Source organism: Athene noctua, chromosome 19, assembly GCF_965140245.1.
Source record: "Athene noctua chromosome 19, bAthNoc1.hap1.1, whole genome shotgun sequence".
NCBI lineage: Eukaryota > Metazoa > Chordata > Aves > Strigiformes > Strigidae > Athene > Athene noctua.
Genome location: NC_134055.1, coordinates 1,815,266 through 1,835,447, shown reverse-complemented (window position 1 = coordinate 1,835,447; position 20,182 = coordinate 1,815,266). Strand labels below are relative to the sequence as shown.

Genomic DNA, 20,182 nt, shown 5'->3' with positions numbered 1-20,182 from the left:
CCGCCGCCGCCGCCCCCGCGGCTCCCTCCCTGCGCGGCGGGCGGGGAGAAGGGGAGGGCGGGCGGCGCGGGCGGCCCCCCCCCCCGGGGCGCGGCGGCGGCGGCCCTGGACACCTCGCCCGCTCCTCCATCTTCTCGCCACAGCTCGCCTCGGCTTCCCCAGCCCGGGACCGGCCCATTGCCAGCCCCGCGGGGGGGGCGGCCGCCCCGCCGCGCCGCCCCGGCCCCGCCGCCCGCCCCGCCGCCCCGCCGCGCCGCCCCGGGCCCGCCGCCCGCCCCGAGGCGAGGGGAGCGGCGGGGGCGGCGCCGCGGCGGCCCGGGCCCGCGCCGCCCCGGCGGGCCGCGGCGCCGCCGCCTCCCCCCTCTGGGCCGCAGTGGTGCAGCCCGGAGGTTAGCGGAAGCGGCCGCTCGGCGCTGCCATGTTGAGCCGCCGCCGCCGCCGCCGCTTTGTTGTCGGCTCCATGTAGCTGGGGCCCGGGGGAGGGAGGGGGGGACCGCGCCGCCGGAGCCGCCGCCGCCGCCCGCCCGGGGCCGGGACGCCCCCGCCATGGAGGCCAACTGGACCGCGTTCCTCTTTCAGGTGAGGCCCCGCGGCGGCCGGCGCTGCCCGCGCCCCCCCCTCCCCTCAGCGGCCGCGGGCGGGCGGCCGCCCCGCCGGGCTCCCCGCTAGGCCGGGGCTGTCAGTCAGCGCCGCCGCCCGGCCTCCCGCCCGCCGCCCCCCCTTCTCCTTCCCCGGCCCGGCCCGCGGCGGCGGCGGGGCCCGGCCCGGCCCGCCCGGGGCAGCGGCTGACCCGGCCCCGCGCCCGCCGGCGGCTCCTTTCCCTCCTTTCCCTCTTGCACTTTCTCCCCGCCCGCCTCCCCCGGGCTGATCGCGCACGGCGCTCCGCCGCCGCCCCGCAGTGTTTTTCCTTTTTTTTTTTTATTTTTTTTTTAAATTTTTTTTTTTGAAAAAAGCGATGTTTATATCTGACTATTTAAAAAAAAAAAATATTTTTTTTTCCCTCCCGAAAAAAAACCCGAAAAAGCTGCTTTCTGATTTGTTTGTTTTTGTCTCCCCCCCCCCCGCCAAAAAGAAAAACAACAACAGAAAAAAAAAAAACCAAAAAAACAAAACAACCCCAAACCCCCCAAAAAACCCCGACCAACCTTCCACCGGGCTCTAACAAAACCCCGATGCAACAAACACCGTGTCTGGGAGAATAAATTAATCCCTCTTTAAACAGCCTGACTCAGGGGCCGGGTGACGAGGGAGCTTGTTTTCTTTTAAAATAGGACGCGAGCGGGCCGGATTTCTGTAAAAACTGGCGAAATGCTAACGGTAATAGGGAGGAATAGGGACGGTGGAGCGTGCAACCCCTCCCTTTGCCAACTGAGTCACAATTTTCCCCATTTCTGTCTGCGAAAGACTGACTTAAAAACACCGCTGTTTATGTAATTCTGAAGAAAATCCAGTGTACAAAAAAAAAAAAAAATCCCCCCCCCCTACAAATCCTCTCCTGGCTTTTGTGAGCCGAGCTTTTTCACGCCGGATTGTTTTCTGATGCCTCCTGCGCTTTTTGAGCTTGAAAACATAAGATGTGTAATTGCAGCAGCAGCGAAAAAAAAAAAAAAAAAAAAAGGCCCCACACATCACCTTTCTCAAGGTAAAATAATCCTCTTTGCACATTCCCAGCGGCGGTCACTCGCTTACTCACTGTCCTCCTCGGAATTAAACCCAAACCCAACCCGTGACACGAGTTTGAAAACCTGAGTTGAATGAATAAATCTGCCAAGAGCGAGCACCATTCCTTTAGAGAGGAAAAATTATTCCCTTGCAAGTACCAAGGGGTGAGTCACTGGCTCGGGTGCTCTTGCCTCCGAAAACACGCCGGGAATGTTCCGGGAGCCGGTACCGGGAGCTGGGCGCTGGGTTTTCCGCCTTTTCGTGATGAATGCGGGTGATGCCATCGAGTTTGGCTGAGGTCTTGTGAATTATTTCTCACTCTAGTGGGCAGTTGTGATTCGCACATAGGAAACTTCACGCTAAGAAGTTAATCTCCTTAGTTTAGGGCCGTCTCCCTCCGAGTTGGGGCTGGTTTATCGCCTTCCTGCCTCCCAGATGAGGAGTTTTTGAGGAGAAATTATTCCTAGGCTGGCAGTACGGTATTGCAGCAACCTCGGTGAGAAATGCCAAGTAATACTTTCAAGTACGTGTCCAGCTTCGTGCTGCTCGTCTTTTATTTTTTTTTTGAAGGGTACTGCGTTTTGAAATAGCGATGTCACGCTTTGATTTAGGAGTAGGCTGTGCTGCTTTTAATTAAGGAGTCAGCAGTTCATTTGCCTAACGTATTTAGCTATCTGCGACTTGGAAGCATCTTCATAAAACTGTGACGTGGAAATTTTTCTCCGAATTTTTTTTTTTTTCTTTTTTTCTTTCCCCAAATAATAAAGCTGTAAGACCTCGCAAATAAATGCTGAATATTGTTTCTCGAGTCATTTTGTTAAAACCCACCCCTCAGGGTGCGAGCATCCTAAGGCACCCAGCAGAAAGCACCGTTAAGATAGTCCCGGTGTGACTTGAGTTTTTCTCCTTCCCATCCTCACCAACAGCGTGTCAGCCAAGCTCCGACTGATTAGTTAAAACTAGTAACAAAAAAGTGGATTTGAAAGCCCCTCCTGGCCCCCCTCCGCGGTATCAGTTAAATAACAAACGCAAGTGACCGAATACACGCGCGGGTTCTTCGCGGGAGGGGGGAGTTTCACCAAGCGCGTGTCTCAGCTGTGACAGGATTTCTAAGGGGCAGTTGAATACGTGGTGTGTAAAGTTGTCATTTTTAGCCTAATGTTTTTAGCGGAGGTTGCGATGTCTTAATTTTAGTCGTGCTAGCAATGGGATATGTGACTGTAAATTGCTCTTTCCAAATAAAGTTGTCTGATTGTGTTTAGGTGGCATTTTGATGCATTGTATCTCTCTTTAAAGAAACAATTGTGATACTGAATTAGCAGTTCTTGTTTGGATCTTATTAGTCCCTGAAATGCATATTTGGAAAACCGCTTTTAATATCTGCTCAGAAAGTGAAAGTTGTATCTGTTAATGTGAGGAGGAATCATCCATCAAACAGAGTGTTCAAGATATGACTCATGCTAATTTGTTGCTCTCACATTAAGGCTGGAGCGCAAAAATATTTTAGCCTCTGGCATTGGAAGTTCACAATGCCACATCCTACCACTCCGGGTCATGAATTGCAGGTTGGGTGGTTTGTTTTTTTTTTTATTTTTTTATTTGTTTGTTTACTGCCCCCCAGGAAAGAAAAAAAAGTAGTGATAGAATGAGGGTGTTTTGCACGAGAGCCTGTTCCCGGCGATCAAAATATCACAAAAATGTTGACTTGACATTAACGCTAGGTCAAGTAAAACCGTGGTCTGTGCCTGAATAAAAATGACTGGAGAGAGGCATGCAGCAGGTGCTGTCCTCCCTGCTTGAACAGCGAGTTAAAAAAAAAAAACAAAACAAACGGCCTGCTCCTTTTTTAAAAGGCTTTAATGCAGGCAGCCCTCGGAAACTGAGGAATACTGCTTGTTGCAGAGAGGGGTTGTTAGAAAGACAGCGCTGCTAATAACGCTGGCTATCTGGGAACCAAGATAAGCAGACTTATATAAGCCGCGGCTTCGTAGCCTGTAGCCTTATGAATATACATTGTTTTCTGTCCACCGTCTCTGTCGGTTCCGTAGGAATAAGTGCATCATTACCTTGAAGTGCTGACGATTCTTTAAAGCTTAAAAATATCCATAAACTGCATAAGTTTGAACCTTGTCCAAAGGATTTGGGCTCTCTATTATCCGATCTGCTAGCTCTGCATTTGAAACTGTATCTCTGGAGCTATCCTTAGGTGCTCTTAAGTGTCTTCTGATGCAGTTTAACAACATTGTTCAATGCTTATTTAAAGTTGGCTGTAAAACACTTCAGAAATTTTTTAAAAATTAAAATTGTATTTAAGTACGCAACTTGCTTAATATTGTACTTTCGATGTGTGTTGTACGTACTCTCTTTATGCAATGTAGATGTCTCCATGGCTTTTTAAAAACACGGACAATAAATGCTTGAAAATCCACAGTTGTCGCTGAAGTCAGGCAGAAGTTTGAACAGAGACTCCGGAGCTTGGGCCGGGCCCTGGTTTAGCAGCGTAGCCTCCAGCAGAGCTCTGCATTGGACTCTTCAGCAATCGCTTCTGCAAACCAGCCCCTTAGGCTGTTGTTTGAGGTGGCTGCTGTGGCAGCGTTCAGCCTACCTGTTGCATCCCGAGCTCGGGCGCAGACGGGGCGCAGCACGCCGATAAAACGGGCGGGCTGGCCTGGCTCCTAACCGTTCCCGCAGGTTTGGTCTCCTCTTATCCTGCTGAATCCAGGCTTTCTCCCGTGAACTCTTTTCCTGTCAGATAGGCTTGGAGTGTTAGGGAGCACGTATCCCTGCCCACGTGGGTTAGCGTTTGTAGCCTCCGGAGGGGCTGAAGCGATGCGGGGCACGTGCGGTGGGAGGAGGAGGCGGGAGCCCCCCTGCAGCCGAGGTGCCTGTAGCCGCTGCTGCCATCGGGAGAGGCGAAGCGGCCAGAGCTTGGATGCAGCTAAGAAAAGTGAGCTCCTAGAAATGCTGACTTCTCCAGAGGATGCAATGACGTGGCTTTGCGTAGGAAGAGCGTTAGCCCGAGCACGCCTCGTCACGCTGTCCCTCCTCAACCGACGTAAAAGTAGCCAGGTTGGGGATCGCGAGCCAGCGTGGCGGCGGGTTCAGCTCCCACAGCCTCGAGTCGTGGTGGTTTGTGAAGGAGACGGTAGGGAAGAAGTGCTGGAAGGCTGCAGTGCTGATCTAATGGGAACGCAAGTTTCCCCAAACTGGGCTTCAGACCTGGCACGCTGCGTTGATAACGAGACTGACTTAAAACTGGTCTGATGAGACCGAGGCACATCTTGAATACAGATGCGCTTAAACCGGCTTAAGGTGCTAGAGTGATTTATTTTAATGCTCCATTAGGCTGAATTGGTCTGTGTGGTTTCTAAACCACTTTAAAATTGTCTCGGCTAGGGTTTTGTCCCAATCTGACTGGATGAGTTCTAATAACAGTGTTTTCTGCCTTAGAATAAACAGCGGCTGACCCAAGCGTGGGGTAGGACAGGCTGCAGCTCCGCTGAGCGGCGCTTGCTGCAGCACGCTCGGGACACGGGGTCCCTCTGTCTCTTCCCTTTCTCCCGCTGATCCCGTAGTGCAGAGTCTGTTGGTATTGGCTGTTTTGAAGCAGCGTTCGGGTCTTTTTTTTTTTTTTTTCCCCCCCCAAACATTCCCCCTCCAGCCGTGTTCTCCAGCATCTCTAGGTGTCTGTCAGTGCTTATCAATTAGCTCCTCTTCCTATCACAAAGTAGCTGCTGACGAAGAGAAAAATAACATGTTGCTGTTCTCATTAGTTTCCAGATGCAAAGAGCGCAGTGGTCAGCGTGTAAACGAGGCGGGAACCTGCTAAATGTAGAAATGTGGCTTTAGACACCTCTCGATTCAAGTTGCTTTGGTTTCAGTGCTAACACGCTGGTATGAACACGTTGTTTAAACAGACACCTTATCATGTCCCGGCTTTCTGTGGCTGCAGGTTAATTCTCGACATGCACTAAGCTCGGCTTAAAGGTGGGGCGTTATTTTGCAGCTCCCATCAGTACAATCGTAACGCTCCAAAGATAGTCCCAAGGTGGCATCTGATATGATCGTTAGCAAAACAAGTTATCTGTTATGTAAAGATCAAACGCTGTGTTAGTAAGAGATCTGACAAGCGCCTAGCTGTTTTCCATGAGAAGTGTTGCCCTCCGGAAACTTAATAATTATTTGATTGTTATGATGTGTGCCTTCCTACACTTACCACAGAATCTGCACAGCGAACGCGTTTAAAGCGCGAGCGGTTTACCCTGTCCAAAAACAAAATTATGTAACTTTTTGCAGTTGTTACTTCAATGGCTTTTGGTCTAGAATGTGCTTTCCTGTAGTTTGTAAATGTTCTCACCCTGTCAGAGTGAGCACCCATCAATAGAATTTAAGTGTGACTGTTTGGTTTTAGGCACACGAAGCCTCACATCACCAACAGCAGGCAGCACAGAACAGTTTGTTGCCTCTCCTGAGCTCTGCTGTTGAGCCACCCGATCAGAAGCCGATTCTGCCCTTACCAATAACGCAGAAACCTCAGCCTGCACCAGAAACATTAAAGGATGCTATTGTTGGGATTAAAAAGGAAAAACCTAAAACCTCCTTTGTGTGCACTTACTGCAGCAAAGCTTTCAGGGACAGCTACCATTTGAGGCGTCACGAGTCCTGCCACACAGGGATAAAGTTAGTGTCACGGCCAAAGAAAACTCCCACCACAATGGTGCCCCTTATCTCGACCATCGCTGGTGACAACAGCCGAAGTTCATTGGTTTCGACTATCGCAGGCATCCTGTCCACAGTCACTACGTCTTCCTCTGCCACCAACCCCAGCAGTAGTGCCGGCGCGACGGCTATGGCAGTGACTCAGACGGTGAAGAAGCCCAGTAAGCCCGTTAAGAAGAACCACGCTTGTGAGATGTGCGGAAAGGCCTTCAGGGATGTCTACCACCTCAACCGGCACAAGCTGTCCCACTCAGATGAAAAACCCTTTGAATGTCCAATTTGCAATCAGCGCTTCAAGAGAAAGGATCGCATGACCTACCACGTGAGGTCTCACGAAGGTGGCATCACGAAACCATACACCTGTGGTGTTTGTGGAAAAGGCTTCTCGAGGTACCATGTAGAAAATCCCAGGCGAGCTCAAGTATTGGCTTTTCATAACCAAGAAGGGTTAAGCTATCATAGCGAGGGGCTAGGAGAACCAGACATCTTAGAAGATTGGTGAGGGGATAAAGAGCCTTGTTTACCTCTAGGGCGTGGGTCTCGGTCTAAGCCAGCTTGGCAGTGGCCGCAAGCGGTCGCTCTTTTATGAGAGTGTTGTGAAATGTTTTCGCGACCTCGTCCGGGTCCCCTAGGACACGTGTCTGTGTCACTGGCGGTGGCCACGCAGCCCCTTTACCAGCCTTTGCAAGGGTCAGTGGCCGAATGGGGCACGGCAGGCGAACTGTCTCCTTGTCTCGTAGCGAGGTTGAGGCGCACTGACAGAGCATTGTGGGGGAGCTTGCATTGCTGCTGGCTGTATTTATATCTGTGCTTGCAACAGAGACAAACTCCAACCTTTAGAGCCGTTGATCTGTCACCTTGACACAGGGTACGACCAAACGTACCGTTTCCAGGTGCGCGAGAAGAACGCGGTTAAGTTTTAAACTGCAGGTTGGGTCTCAGCGTAACGATGCGTTACTCTAGCTGAAAGCCACCGCCTAGGCCAGGGGAATGTATTTATTCTTGCCGTGCGGAGGGCTGTGGGCTGCAAGGGGTCATCAGCGCAGTGTTCAGCACCGCTAGCCAAGGTGTCCTTACTATGTATTTGTAACAGTATGCATTTTCTCTTCTGTTCCTCTCTTTTTTTTTGCAGGCCTGATCATTTAAGCTGTCACGTTAAACATGTTCACTCAACAGAGAGACCCTTCAAATGCCAAGTAAGGGCTAAAATGATTTATTAAGAACAATACCTTATTGTATCGTTAGAATCTCAGGTGAATAATCTTCCCAGAGCTGTATTTGCTGCTTTACTTTTCACTGAAAAGCAAGTTTAGGAAAAAAGGTCACATCCGCCTTACGTACCAGCAAGCGCTGTAGTTCTGATGTAGGTGTAGTGGCAGTCTGAAAGGATGCTGTGGCTACTTTTTTTTTTTTTAGGAAAATTAGATGCTTTTTGCTTCCTTGGGGAACAACGTAAGTGCTCTGTTTTATGATATGCTTAACTGAGTAGTAGGATTGTAACGGCGTCCTCAGCTCAGTGCTGACTGCAGGAGTAATGTGTGCAGTGTGTTTCTCAGCATACTTAAATTCAGTGTGTTTCTCAGTATATCCGTTTAAAACGGATTGGAATAGTTGATTCTGGATCCGTTACTTTGCTGGAAGGTGAGAGCAAATTGTCGTCAGTTGATGACTGAGTAGAAGAGAAGTAACTTGACTGCCCTTGAACAATTAACTGTTTTGCTTGGAATATCCGTGCTTGTTCCAACCTGTGTTTTAGTGACTCATCGTATTAAATAAAAAGTCTTGTTCAAAAAGAATAGTGTTAGAAAAAGGTTTCGTTTCCTTGTTCTGATTTGGATGTGAACAGAAATAATTGAGCAATTTAAGATACCAAGTTCATATTTGTAGAGTAAAACTGCATTAAAAAAACACTTTGCCTGTTCTAGGTTTTTTTTATAAGCTCCCTCTTGCTTTGGTAGGTAAGGCAACCCGCTATTTTAAGACAGTTCAGGTAGTATGGAGTGTGATTTTTATCCTAATTGTCTCAGAAGCCAACTTCCATTTTCAGTCTCTGTTTAGGAGTTTGATTTTGGTTTCTCTATAAATACAGGTAAAATTTACAGTTGTCAATATACTTAGGATACTGTTTGCACCTACAAGGTAAAATAGCTTACAGTGGGCATGTAATTCTTACTGTACCGATGCTGTCTGCACTTCAAGTGTAACTGTTGTCCTTCATATAGACGTGCACTGCTGCCTTTGCCACCAAAGACAGACTGCGGACACACATGGTGCGCCATGAAGGAAAGGTATCGTGTAATATCTGTGGTAAACTTCTGAGTGCAGCATATATCACCAGCCACTTAAAGACACACGGGCAGAGCCAAAGTATCAACTGTAATACCTGTAAACAAGGCATCAATAAAAGTAGGTGAACGTTTTAAAAACATTTCTAATAACAATGTGTTTGCAGAGGGAATTGCCTTTGATTACGTTAAAATGCAAAACATACCCGTCAGTCTGGGTGTTTACACCGATTAAAAATAGGTATTTGATAACAGGATCTTCTTCAGCTCAAGAACGGGTATACGTGGAGTTGGTTTGCTGCTAGGCTGTGCTCTTGTCCCTTAGGAGTGCCCTGCAGTTTGTGAGAGTAACCCGTCTCTTGGAGGAGAGACTTCTCATCTTCTAAGTACAGTGCTGCTTCCTGAACTGTACGGGCCTAGAGTCCAGCAGATCATTCTGGAGATTTTAGAATATCAAGAGCTGCTAAGATCTGCCAAGTTTCAGGTTTGAAGCCTCATCTAAAGCTCATCAAAATTAGGAGAAAGATTTCTCTGCTTTCTCTGAGCTTTGACCCTGGGGCTCAGTGATTCCTCCCTCTGGCAGTCGCTGACAAGAAAAGCATTTAAATCCAGCCCTGTTTTGGGCACTGACAGCATTTGACTGGTGGTGTGCAGGAGCTCAAAAGAGATGTTTGTCATAGTTCCTTCTGGTCTTAAACTCTGTGGAAGCGCTGAAGCCTGAGTCTAGGGAGTGCCTAGTATGCAGACACGATCTGACTTTTACACCTTCCCTGTTAGAATACCTGCAGCAAGTTCACTGACACAGTGATACCAAACGGGTTTTCAGAGGAATCAAGAGGGAGGAAGAGGGAAGGTCTTTGGCAACTTTGTCTTTCAAGCCTTTTAATCAGTATTATTAAATTACAACATCCTTTTGGTTCCTGTTACTCTTGGATAATTTGAAGGTACCAGGAATGTCTAAAGTGCCTGATTGTTGAGCTGAATACGAAATTTGGACGTGAAGTATTTTTCAAGGTATAGGGTTACGGCTCTGGCTTCCCAGGGCATTTGGGTGGTGCTAAGCCAGTTCACATGGGGCATTTGCAGCAGTTGTTGGAGGTGGAAATGATGAGCTGTAGCGTGGCCAGAAAGTAGTAACATGCTGTTCTGTGATGTAAACTAAAAAATGGAAGTCATACTTGCAATAAAAAGTAAAAAGCCTTTTTCTTTTTTTTCCCCCCCCCGCACTGGAGCTGAGGTTTAGAAAAAGTGGAATCAGCTAATCGGTTTGAATTCTAAAGACTCACTGTAGTCTTTTGTCTCATTCTTCCTAAAATACAAACAAAATAATCAGAATGAAAGTTCATTTTTGGCAGTGAAAGCAGATGTTTCTGACTTACATTTTGGTTTTTAGCTCTCAGAAAAGGGGTTTTATAAAGCACAGAATTAATTATATGGTTTTAAACACCTCTGATTTTTGCTCTTGGAATCCTGTGAGATTCCACACACTCTTCGTGGAAGAAGCCTTTGTGATCTCAGCAGAAAACAGTAACTTTTCAAGGTGAATTTGTGTTCTTACTTAATTGGCATAGCATGCATGAGTGAAGAGACCAGCAATCAGAAGCAGCAGCAGCAGCAACAACAACAGCAGCAACAACAACAACAACAGCAGCAACAACAGCAACAACAGCAGCAGCAGCAGCAACAGCAGCAGCAGCAGCAGCAGCAACATGTAACGAGTTGGCCTGGAAAGCAGGTAGAGACCCTGAGATTATGGGAAGAGGCCGTCAAAGCGAGGAAGAAAGGTAAAACAAAACAATACTTACGGTCTTGGTTTTATAAGATGCTGGAGTTTACAGTTGTGTAGGGAGTTTAAGGTGTCAGAAAAGGCTGTCTCACGTGAGAATTCCATCCTTGATGTTAGAAGTAATAGCTAAAAACCAGCAGGAGGGTAACGTGACCAAAATTACGCTGTCGTAAATGAACTCCTTACCACTTGCTTCCCTCTGGTCTCTGTGCTTGGATGTGTACGTAGCAGTCATCAGTTATGAAGGGATGGTTGTGTCTGCTCCAAGGCAAGAGTGTGCTTTCGACATGCATGTGGTTTTTAGCTGTGTTTATGCGTATTTCCCAGTTGTTAACTTGTGTGCATGTATATGTATATATACACACACAACACGCTGTCGCTGCATCTTCATCAGTTTGCACGTGGGTGCTTTCTGTGTCCCTTTTATCTTTTCCCCCTCAATTTTATTCCATTCGCTTTAGCCCCACGTAACTGCCTTTGCATAAAGTTTTCTAGAACTCATAGAATTTACTCTTCTATCTGCTGTTTTCATTACGAAATTAATAAGCGATCCTGTCTTTCATTATTGCTAGCTCACAGCTCACATACACCTGCACTACTGCAACTGAAGTTGATCAGCTTCCTATTGTTGGTCTGTGTGTCAGTTTTGTAAAGAACAGATTGCTTCAGTTTAGTGCCCTTAGGAGTACAGTAGTTTAAAGTCTCCCCTTACTGCTTGCTTATTCTTTTCGCAAGTTTGATTTCTAATGCTTACCATGTGACTCTCGTGGATTACATGTTTTAGAAGAAATTCTTAGTGATCACTGACTGTTTTTCTCTAGCAATAAATGTTTTTGACTCACCTTATATTTTTTCTTTTCTCCTAAACTTCCTTTCAGTTTCTTCAACCTTTTTTCTTTTCTAGGTCTTGTTTGGGTATTAGGCTGCTAGCTCCTTTCACCTTGATTGTTTTTCCAGTTGAATTGAATTCTGTGATCAGACAGTATAGAAACAGCTTATTTGCCTTAGAATGTAGTGATAACAGAAACGTTCGATATCATCAGGCCGCTAAACAGATAAAGCAAATGGGTGTCAGATTTAGAAAATCTCTTGAGAATTTTTTTTTCTGCTTGTTCCTTCCTATGTCTTGTTTCCCTCCTCCCTTCCTTTCTCGCTGAGATTGTTGGATGTGCTTTAACAGAAACAGCGGTTTTGGCCAGGATGGCGGGTGGGGGAGATGGGTGGGAGGGTGGGTGGGTGGGCAGGAGTGTGGTCAGGTGGGTATTAGTGTAACTCAGGTGGGGCAGGGGCAGGGGGTGGGACGTGTCTTTGCGTGTGCCTGTGCTTGGAAGGCGAGCTAGACCAGTCAGTGCCAGGCCTGGGTGCCACTCGTCCCATGCTGGTTCTCCTGTGCTAATGCCACCTGTTGCATTGGCTTTACAACACTATATGGGATTTTTTTGAGTCCAGTATGATTTATTTTTACTTTTTTTTTTTTTTTTACACTCTTTCCCTTCCTTTCCACCCCTCCTAGATATGGACTTTGAAGAACCAACAGTAACCCTTGAATGGGGCTAATGTTGCTTTCAAAGTTAACTCTGTCTTGGTACATTTGTATTGCCCGAGTGGCAAGAGTGGACTCTTTGCTCCTGGCTTACCTCCTGAAACGTGGGTGTAGACTGAGCTTGGTGTCCTACCCTACAAATGTGGAATAAGACACGACTTAGAAGTGCCGTAACGTTGACCTAGACTATATTTTTGTTGGTTTCTCTAGCAGTCATCCCTTCCCCTTCCCCCCCCTCCACTGACCCGCTTGTTTTTGGAGCCTCCTAGTCTGGGTAGCCGGCAGGTGGTGCTGATGGATGCCTAGTGATCCCTCGGCATCCCGGGCCACCAGTTCCTGCTTCCCCCTAGCCACGGGTGCCCACTCCCCTCCCTGTGCCCAGCCCCGCTGGAGCTCACTGGCAGCAGGCCCAGGCACTGGCCTCCTGACTCTGCCTCGTTCGGCACTGAATCCCTGCTTACTGCAGAACAAAATGTGAGGAAAAAAAAGGCAAAAAAAAAAGGCCAAAAAACCCAGAACACAGAACAACTTGGTGTGGAGCTGTAGCTTATGTGAAAGCTGAGGAGATAATGGGGGTTGAAAGATGTACTGACTGGGTAGCCTTGAAAATTGCTAAGTAGAAGTGCTGTGATCAGTGGAACAATTTAGTAGCAAGAATTAAGACTGAAATAAGCAGGTAAATATTGAAACGAGCTTTGCTTATCAGTCCCTAATAACTACTTTTTAAAACCTTCACAGAATGTCAGTTCACCTTTGAGAAGGCTATAGAGTACGTACCATTCGGTATGTACACTCTCTCCTCTATTTATAATGTTCCTCTTGGGAGGATTTTCTTGATTGTACGATGCTGTTTTTATGAACATCAAAACCCTCTTTATAAGACAACCTCGCTTGACTTCTCAGGAAAAAAAAAAAAAAATTTGAATTGAAATGAACTGCATGAGAGTTTGTATTTCTTGTAGGCTATATAGAATGTTAACAGTTTTAACTTACTAATAATTCCTAAAGAAAATTATTCCAGAATTTGTACCTGTTCTTGTTTGGGTTTTGTTTTTTGTTTTTGTTTTGCTTTTTTTTTAAATCTTGTCCATGGTTTTTTATGTGTTAAAAACTTTTTGTCTTTTTATGTCTCATTTTTAGAAGCTGCTAACTTGTGCCAAACCTCCACTGCTGCTACTACGCCTGTGACTCTTACTACTCCATTCAATATAACGTCCTCTGTGGCTTCTGGGACTATCACAAACCCAGTCACAGTGGCAGCTGCAATGAGCATGAGAAGTCCAGTAAATGTATCAAGTGCAGTTAATATATCCAGTCCGATGAACCTAGGGCATCCTGTAACTATAACCAGTCCATTATCCATGACATCTCCATTAACGCTCACCACACCAGTCAATTTACCCACCCCAGTAACCGCTCCAGTGAATATAGCGCATCCAGTCACCATCACGTCTCCCATGAACCTCCCCACACCGATGACGTTAGCTGGTCCCTTAAATATAGCCATGAGACCAGTAGAGAGCATGCCTTTCCTGCCCCAGGCCTTGCCCACCTCTCCTCCCTGGTAAAGAACTTCTACACAGTATTAAAAAGGATTAAAACGGAATCCTTACCAGCAGTTCTTTTTTTTTTGGGTTTTGTTTGGTTGGGGTTTTTGTTTTGTTTTGTTTTGTTTTAGTTAATAATAAATTCAGACTAAGACACTGGGGCAACATGCACCATCAGAGACCGTAGTAGCATCTTCCCCTGTTGATTTGGCTCACATGGTTCAAACTTGAGTTTCACTGGAGCACTTCATTTAAAGTAAGTTTTACCTTTTAGCTGACTGATGATGAATTAGAGCAGATACTTATTTGCCAGAGTTTAAAAAAAAAAAAAAAAGTCATTAAAAAACAGTTTTATATTTTATCCCCCAAATTATAACTTAGAAAATTATTTTAATCTAAACACTAGCAAAGACCCCTCTGTATCTTTGACAGGGTGGATGGCTAATTTTAACTTGCCGGTCGTTAAGTCCACTGTTTCTGAGCTAGTGTAGAATCTTTGTCTGTTGTTAATGTTTGTTTTTTTTTTTTAATGAGTAAATGCATTACAATGTTGTCATTAAAAAAAAAAAAAATGCATTTTGGAGAAAATATGCATTTTACCTTTGGGAATATGATAATTTCAGGCAGCATTCCCTATGGGAAAGGTGATACCAGCTCTGATATGCAAAGCATATGATAACTTATCATTCTAACTTCAACATATAATAGGGATTGTGACCTGATATTTGGAGATGTAAATATTACCCAACATATTACCCTAAGGGAATATAGCATTGTAGTCAACATTTTTTTTAAAAAAACTGTTACTGTTTGGTGAGAAACAGCCATGGCTGACAGAAGAGGAGTCGCAATGTGTGTAAACATGGTCTCTGAACAGTCAGACCCCTATGGGACTCTTATCTAGGAGCAAAAGGAGTGCTTTGAAACTTAAGAAATATTGCTTTAAGCTGGAAGATTCTGGAGGCACTGGGTATGATTTTTATGCCCTCTGCCTCCCAGTCAGAGCCTGCTGGTGTTACAGCAGGGGACAGACGTGTTAGTTGTTCACTAGAAGTTTTGTCTTATATTAAATTGTATACAGTTTTTATTCTAACCACTAACTAGGTAGGATGCCCCTCCAGGACAAGCAGAGAGCGTCTTTTAATTTCTCCCCTATTTCTTAATCAAGTGTTGTGCAAATCTGTTCAACTTTGTAAATATTTGCAAACATCATCATTTTTACGTTACTCTTCTATTGTGTTAACACATTTCTATCAGTTTGTGGGAGTTCTGGGGTGATGGTTTGGTCTGTCCAGCCCAGAACTTCTTCACAAATGGTCACACATGTTTAAGCTACATGTGCTTTTTATTTCTTAACCTGTTTATCTGTACATAAAGTAGAAAGCAAAATCTAGGGAAACAGATATACTTTTTAGACTATCATGTCACATATTCACGTTTTTAAAACTTTGTTTAAAAAAAAAAAAAAAAAACAACCACCCTAAACCCAAGACTCTATATTAAAAAAAAAAAAAAGGAAAAAAAATACAGTTGAGATGTTTTTATCTTAATGAAGTTGAAAGCTATGGAGAGTAGCGTGTGCGCATTTTCACAGAGTGCTAGCAGGACTGACTAGTCAAAATGGACTGCTTCCGTTTGTACCCTGCCGTGTCAGTACAAGCAGTGATTGCCAGGCTGCTGGCTCAGGTGACAGGTATCTGTATCATTACGTGAAACTGTTCTAGGGGCTTGGACTACATAGTAAAACAAAAACAACAAAAAAAAAAAAATAGAGCTTAGTGTAAAATAATTTTATAAATGATCTTTTGTACTTTAGGACATCAAATTGTACAACTTTTGTATATATAAAAGCTTAGGAACTTTCTGTTTAGCAGAAAGGAAACACATTCCTACACTTTTAATGTATATGTTTGTTATAATGTCCATGTAAACATATGCCCTATGTTTGTGCCTTTTAATTAGTTTGTCTCAATAAACAAAAATGTAGAGAAGAATATGTAGCTATGACTTTGTTACCACTGTTCTTACTCCAGATGTGTAGAGGTCTTCGTTTTTGCACTGTGTAGAGCATTGCGTGCAGGCAGCTGCATGACTTCGGCCGCCCCGGCCGAACCGAGGCATGAGGCGACCGCGCCCCAGCAGAACTCCCTCCTCCCGTAGCGTAGAGCAGCCCGCGCTGGTGGGGCCTTGCATGTTGGGATGTGTAGTTTCCAAGCCATCTCTGCTACCCGTGGCAATGAGACCAACTTGCACCAGTTTTACCTAGTAGGTGTAGCGTTCTGGGTCTGGGTAAACGGCAGAGATGACCCTTAGATGAAGTTTGGGCGTCCCTGAGCTTAAAACAAACAAAAGCATTAAAAGCCGATATGAAAATGTGTACTAGAAGTGGTTATCTATGAATTACTTACAATAAACAGGTGTGAGACTTAATTGTATGTTGTCAATTACTGTAGTATTGACAGTGGCTCCTCCGTACAGCTAGCGTGCCCCGCTGATGTTATTTTTATCCCAGCAGAGTAGCGGTAGAATAAACACATTAAACCCCGGCAAGGAAATTTTTCAACGTGACAGAGGCTTCCCAAACCACTAACCGTGGTGCTCTTAGCATGGGATAGGAAAAGGGCTGTTTCCTTTTTATTTTATGTTGGTTCTGCTCGAATGTACCTGGTTTATGTCCACAAAGCTACATTAGCTAATTGTCAACCTGTTTCATTTGTACTTGGGTAAACATTTGCTTTGTACTGTGTATAAATGGTTCCGAGGTGTGCTCCTCAGCTGTCTCAATACAGACATTAACTTCGCTTTGTAATGCCATCATACGAAATACATTAAGCTGTTTTTTGACAAACGAAAGCTACCTGCTCGAGTAGTTCGTACGGCATGCGTGCTACCTTGTAATCGATGGTTCATCCACAGCATAACGAGGCAGTGAGGCCAGCTGCTGTCGGGAGCCGGCGCGTAGCTGCACCACAGCGATGAGGGATTTGTATGGCAACTCGTGTCACCGCAGCACGGGGGAGTTAAGACTATAAGAAAATGGTGGATGTGAAGAACAGATGCTCCTGTTACACCGAGTTAGTTTCTATGCAGCTGATGCGCTTAGCCTAGTTTATTTAATGGAAACTTTTAAGCTGGATCTAGTCCAACGTCCAGGGAAGCCTATTGCTGCCGTTGAGTTCAGTGGGTTTTATATCGAGCCCATTCAGGTCTCCGATTGCAAGTGGTTCAATAGGGGTTTTATTTTTTTCTTCTTAAGTTTCCATAAGCGTTCAAGCATTAGGTTAATGGCTTAGCACCGACGGAAGGTTTTACAGTTGAATTTTGCCTTGGAAGGATTTGTGCCGTGGAAAGTCAGAGCGGTCAGATCAGTGGCACGGAAACGCGTCCCGCGGGCGAGGAGAGCCCGCGGGTGCCCGGCGCTGTGCGGGCGAGGCGCTGCGGGGCCGCGGGAAGGAGGTGTTGCGGCACAGCCACCCACACTGCCCCGAAACTAGGAGTGGTTTACCTTGGGCACGTTGGTTTCTTTATTTGGAACGCCCCACCGCTTCCAGAGGGCGCTTGGGGGCGAGGAGGAATTTGGGCTTTGACCTTCCGTGTCTTGCCATTGGAGAGTTACACCTGAGTGTTGTAAATTGGGAAGATTTCTGTTCAGTCAAGATCACGGATGAGAGAGAGAAACGCGTGTTATTCTCAACGTACGAGTTAAATTCTATTTGCCATTGTTCACAAATAAAAGATTTTTTTTCCCCTTCTTACGATAACTTTTTCTTTAGAGTGGCGGAAGAAAAAAGTATTTAATGTATTTGCATTTGTCCACAAGAGGTTTAAAGAAAAACACCAAAAACCCAGTAAGCTGTTTGAGCTGCAGCAATCCCGGGTTACATAAAGGGGCCGGGGCTGCCGAGGGATTAGTCGGAGGCATTACTGGCGGTGATAAGCCCTCCAAGTTCTGCTCGCTCTTCGCTCACTTTTATTTTAGAAACCGTCACTCTCAGACGTATTTTGAAAACTGCCTGGGGTGCATTTTCAAGGCTCTCAGCGTGAGGTTCCCACCAAAGAAGGAAGGAAGGAAAATTTGGATTTAAGGAATGCCCAGGTTTTCAAAAGTGTCCAGTACTCTTGATATTTTTTTATCTCACCACTTAGGGTCCCCGCATGGGAGCCGAGTTGTTGAGACGTGGGCGACAGGTTTTCACTGCCGGGTCCTGCTGAAAACTCCTGCCTTGCTTTGTTGGTGGCTTAGTTTATCCATCTCAAAAATAGATTTACCAGTATATTCAAAAGGCAGCTATTAAAAGCACTTCAAGTTTTTAGATGCCTTTGAGGTCTGTCTCAGGGCTTAAGTGGACTTTTTTACTGGTGCTTTTTAGGATAAATAGCAAGTGTAAAAATAAATCTCTTCCTCTCCTAATCGTCAGGCAGAATAAAACTTAAAACTTGATCCCCTTCCACCTATTTATTTAATTCAGCATGTTTATACCTCTTTGGATCATTCGCTCACAGCTTCCAGAGCAGCAACTGAAGGATGACAGAGGAACTACGTGCTAATTTTTATGTCAAAAATAGCTTTCACCTTTAGACGCACAAGGCTCAGTGACTGTTTTCCAATTAGAAAAAGAATGTCTGAGCTGCTGTTGCGAATCCATTTTACAGCTGTGTTCAGATTTGACTGTCAGGCCCTGGTTAAAATTTAGTACTGAGGTCTTGACCTAGAAACAAACCTTTTTTGGTATTGGTTTAGAAAAAGTATTTCAGTGCTAAGAGAAACTGAGCCAGGCTGTCCAGCTAGCTCCCTCAGCCCGGGCTGGCCAGAGCCTGAACCTCGCATCATTTTGTTGTACGCTGCATTGTCCTGAAGACCAAGTAAAGACCACTGGGAAAGCTGGGCTTAGGATTTTTTAAAAATAATAATAGATTTGTTTTGGCTCTTCAGGTTTCTGGGTTAATCTGAGCCATTTGTAAAAGCCCTGGGTTTTTGTTTAAGGAAGCATAAACACTTTTTGAAAACCAGACGTTTGTAAAACATTTCCATTGTGGGCATCTGAAATTACTGCTTGTATCAGAGTGTAGACCTCTGCTTTCTTTGCAAAGCCTTCCCGACAGCTACCTCCAAAACCAACCCATTTAGTAAAAAAACAAGGGGCATTTTCAGCACGTGTGGAACCTTCTGGTTTTTAGAGAAGGCAGGAATACTCCATTCACCTTTTCACTTAGTTGTTCTCGCCAGCTGTCAAGTCAAAAACATGTTCTGTGTTTTCTGCACAAGGTTTGTTTTTCAGGGAATTATCAATTTAGTTGGAACTGGCTGAATTAAACTCACTGTTTGAACTCTTCATAGTTGTGTATTTCTATTCCCATTTCTTTTTACTTCCTAGTACCATTAGCAGCTAAGACCCATATCAAAGGACAGTAAAGAAATTTTGATAAAATCACCCATTTCCCCCGAAACAAGCCTGGATTAGAAAAAGAGATTGCGGTCAACAAAGCTCACTGCAAGGCACTGTGTCCCAGAAGAGATGCTGATCTGTGTTTAACTTCGGGAAAGCAAATGTTGTGGCACATGTAACGCACTGAAAGCCGAAGGTTTGCCTCGAATGTTTTCACTCTTACTGATGTCTGTGTTCCTTGTCAAAGCCTTACAGATTTTTATCCAGGCTAAGGATCGCTTAGCTGCCAGACACAGCTGAAACGATTGAGTGGGGAAAAACTTCTGCACGGAGGGCTGTCCTGCGAAGGCTTTGGACCATCCCAAGCGCCTGCTCGGGGTCCGGCACCCACAGACGTGGTTCCGAGGCGGTCTTACCGGCCGCGGGTGCCCGGAGGTGCCGATGTTTCTCCCGCAGCGTGTCCGGAAGGGTTTGGAGAGCAACGAGGAGAGCAGAGGCCCTGACCTGCTGCCATTCACGGACTCGCTCTGGTCCCTGCAAAATGGGAAGTGTTTGCCCTGTGTAAAATTGGCTCCTGTAATTTGTAAGAGGAGATCACTTCCCGTCCTGAGCTGTTCTGTGGTATGGCTGCAAGCTGTCAGACGCCGGAGCGCTGGATACCGGAGACGCCTGCTTTCTATCTGTGGTTGAAGTGATGCTTTGTTATAATCCCTCTCTCATGTTCAGCCCTTGGGGCAGGAGTGCTGCGTCCTCTTCCTTACCCCAGGCACGCCCCGGGCTGGTGGTCGCAAATCCAGGAGCCTGGGATGCTCCAAAGCTCTGGAGGAGACCCGAAACCAGCCCCGGAAAGCGCTTTCCTGGGCATGCTGCCCCGCACGGCGGCGGCCAAGCCCGGGGGTGCCCGACCCTGCGAGCGCAGCCACAGCCGGGGGTTTGGGGGAGGCCGGGGGGCAGCGTGGGGGGGTCCGGGCCCCCCCCGGCCCCAGCCAGGGGCTGTCTCAGCCCCAGGGCCGGGCAGACCCAAGGTGGCGGCGGGTCAGGCCTCCGCGGGCGCTGAGGGCACCGGGCGGTACCGGCCACTCGACGCCTCCGGCCGGGCCCCAAGGCGGGGACGCGCCGGTCCCGGGGTGCGGGGAGGGGGGGGGGGCACCCAGGCCCCGGGGAGGGCGGAGGGGGGCCTCAAGCGACCCCCATCCCCGCTGCATTTCGGCCCGGCCGCCGCTAGGCCCCGCTCCCACCGCCCCCCCCTTACC

At 46.6% G+C, this 20,182-nt stretch overlaps 1 protein-coding gene and 1 long non-coding RNA gene across 5 annotated transcripts; one reads left to right on the top strand and one right to left on the bottom strand.

The window, feature by feature from the left end:
* The first annotated feature begins 331 nt into the window (after positions 1-331).
* Positions 332-15,536, top strand: VEZF1 (vascular endothelial zinc finger 1). 4 transcript variants are annotated; one of them, XM_074922794.1, is made up of 7 exons: positions 334-579; positions 6,074-6,792; positions 7,514-7,577; positions 8,604-8,787; positions 10,238-10,450; positions 12,734-12,778; positions 13,136-15,536. In XM_074922794.1, the coding sequence occupies exons 1-7, from the start codon at positions 547-549 to the stop codon at positions 13,561-13,563; spliced, it is 1,686 nt and encodes a 561-aa protein (XP_074778895.1). In that variant the 5' UTR covers positions 334-546; the 3' UTR covers positions 13,564-15,536. The 4 variants fall into 4 exon arrangements, with proteins under 4 accessions (XP_074778897.1, XP_074778895.1, XP_074778898.1 ...); XM_074922795.1 differs by having other exon boundaries at positions 335-579; positions 6,074-6,771; XM_074922796.1 differs by lacking the exon at positions 12,734-12,778 and having other exon boundaries at positions 332-579.
* On the bottom strand, positions 14,056-19,335 carry LOC141968281 (uncharacterized). Its single transcript, XR_012634831.1, has 2 exons — positions 17,048-19,335; positions 14,056-16,568 (listed from the first exon to the last, which is right to left on the bottom strand). It is a non-coding gene; the product is annotated as an uncharacterized LOC141968281 (long non-coding RNA).
* Between the last annotated feature and the right edge of the window lie 847 nt (positions 19,336-20,182).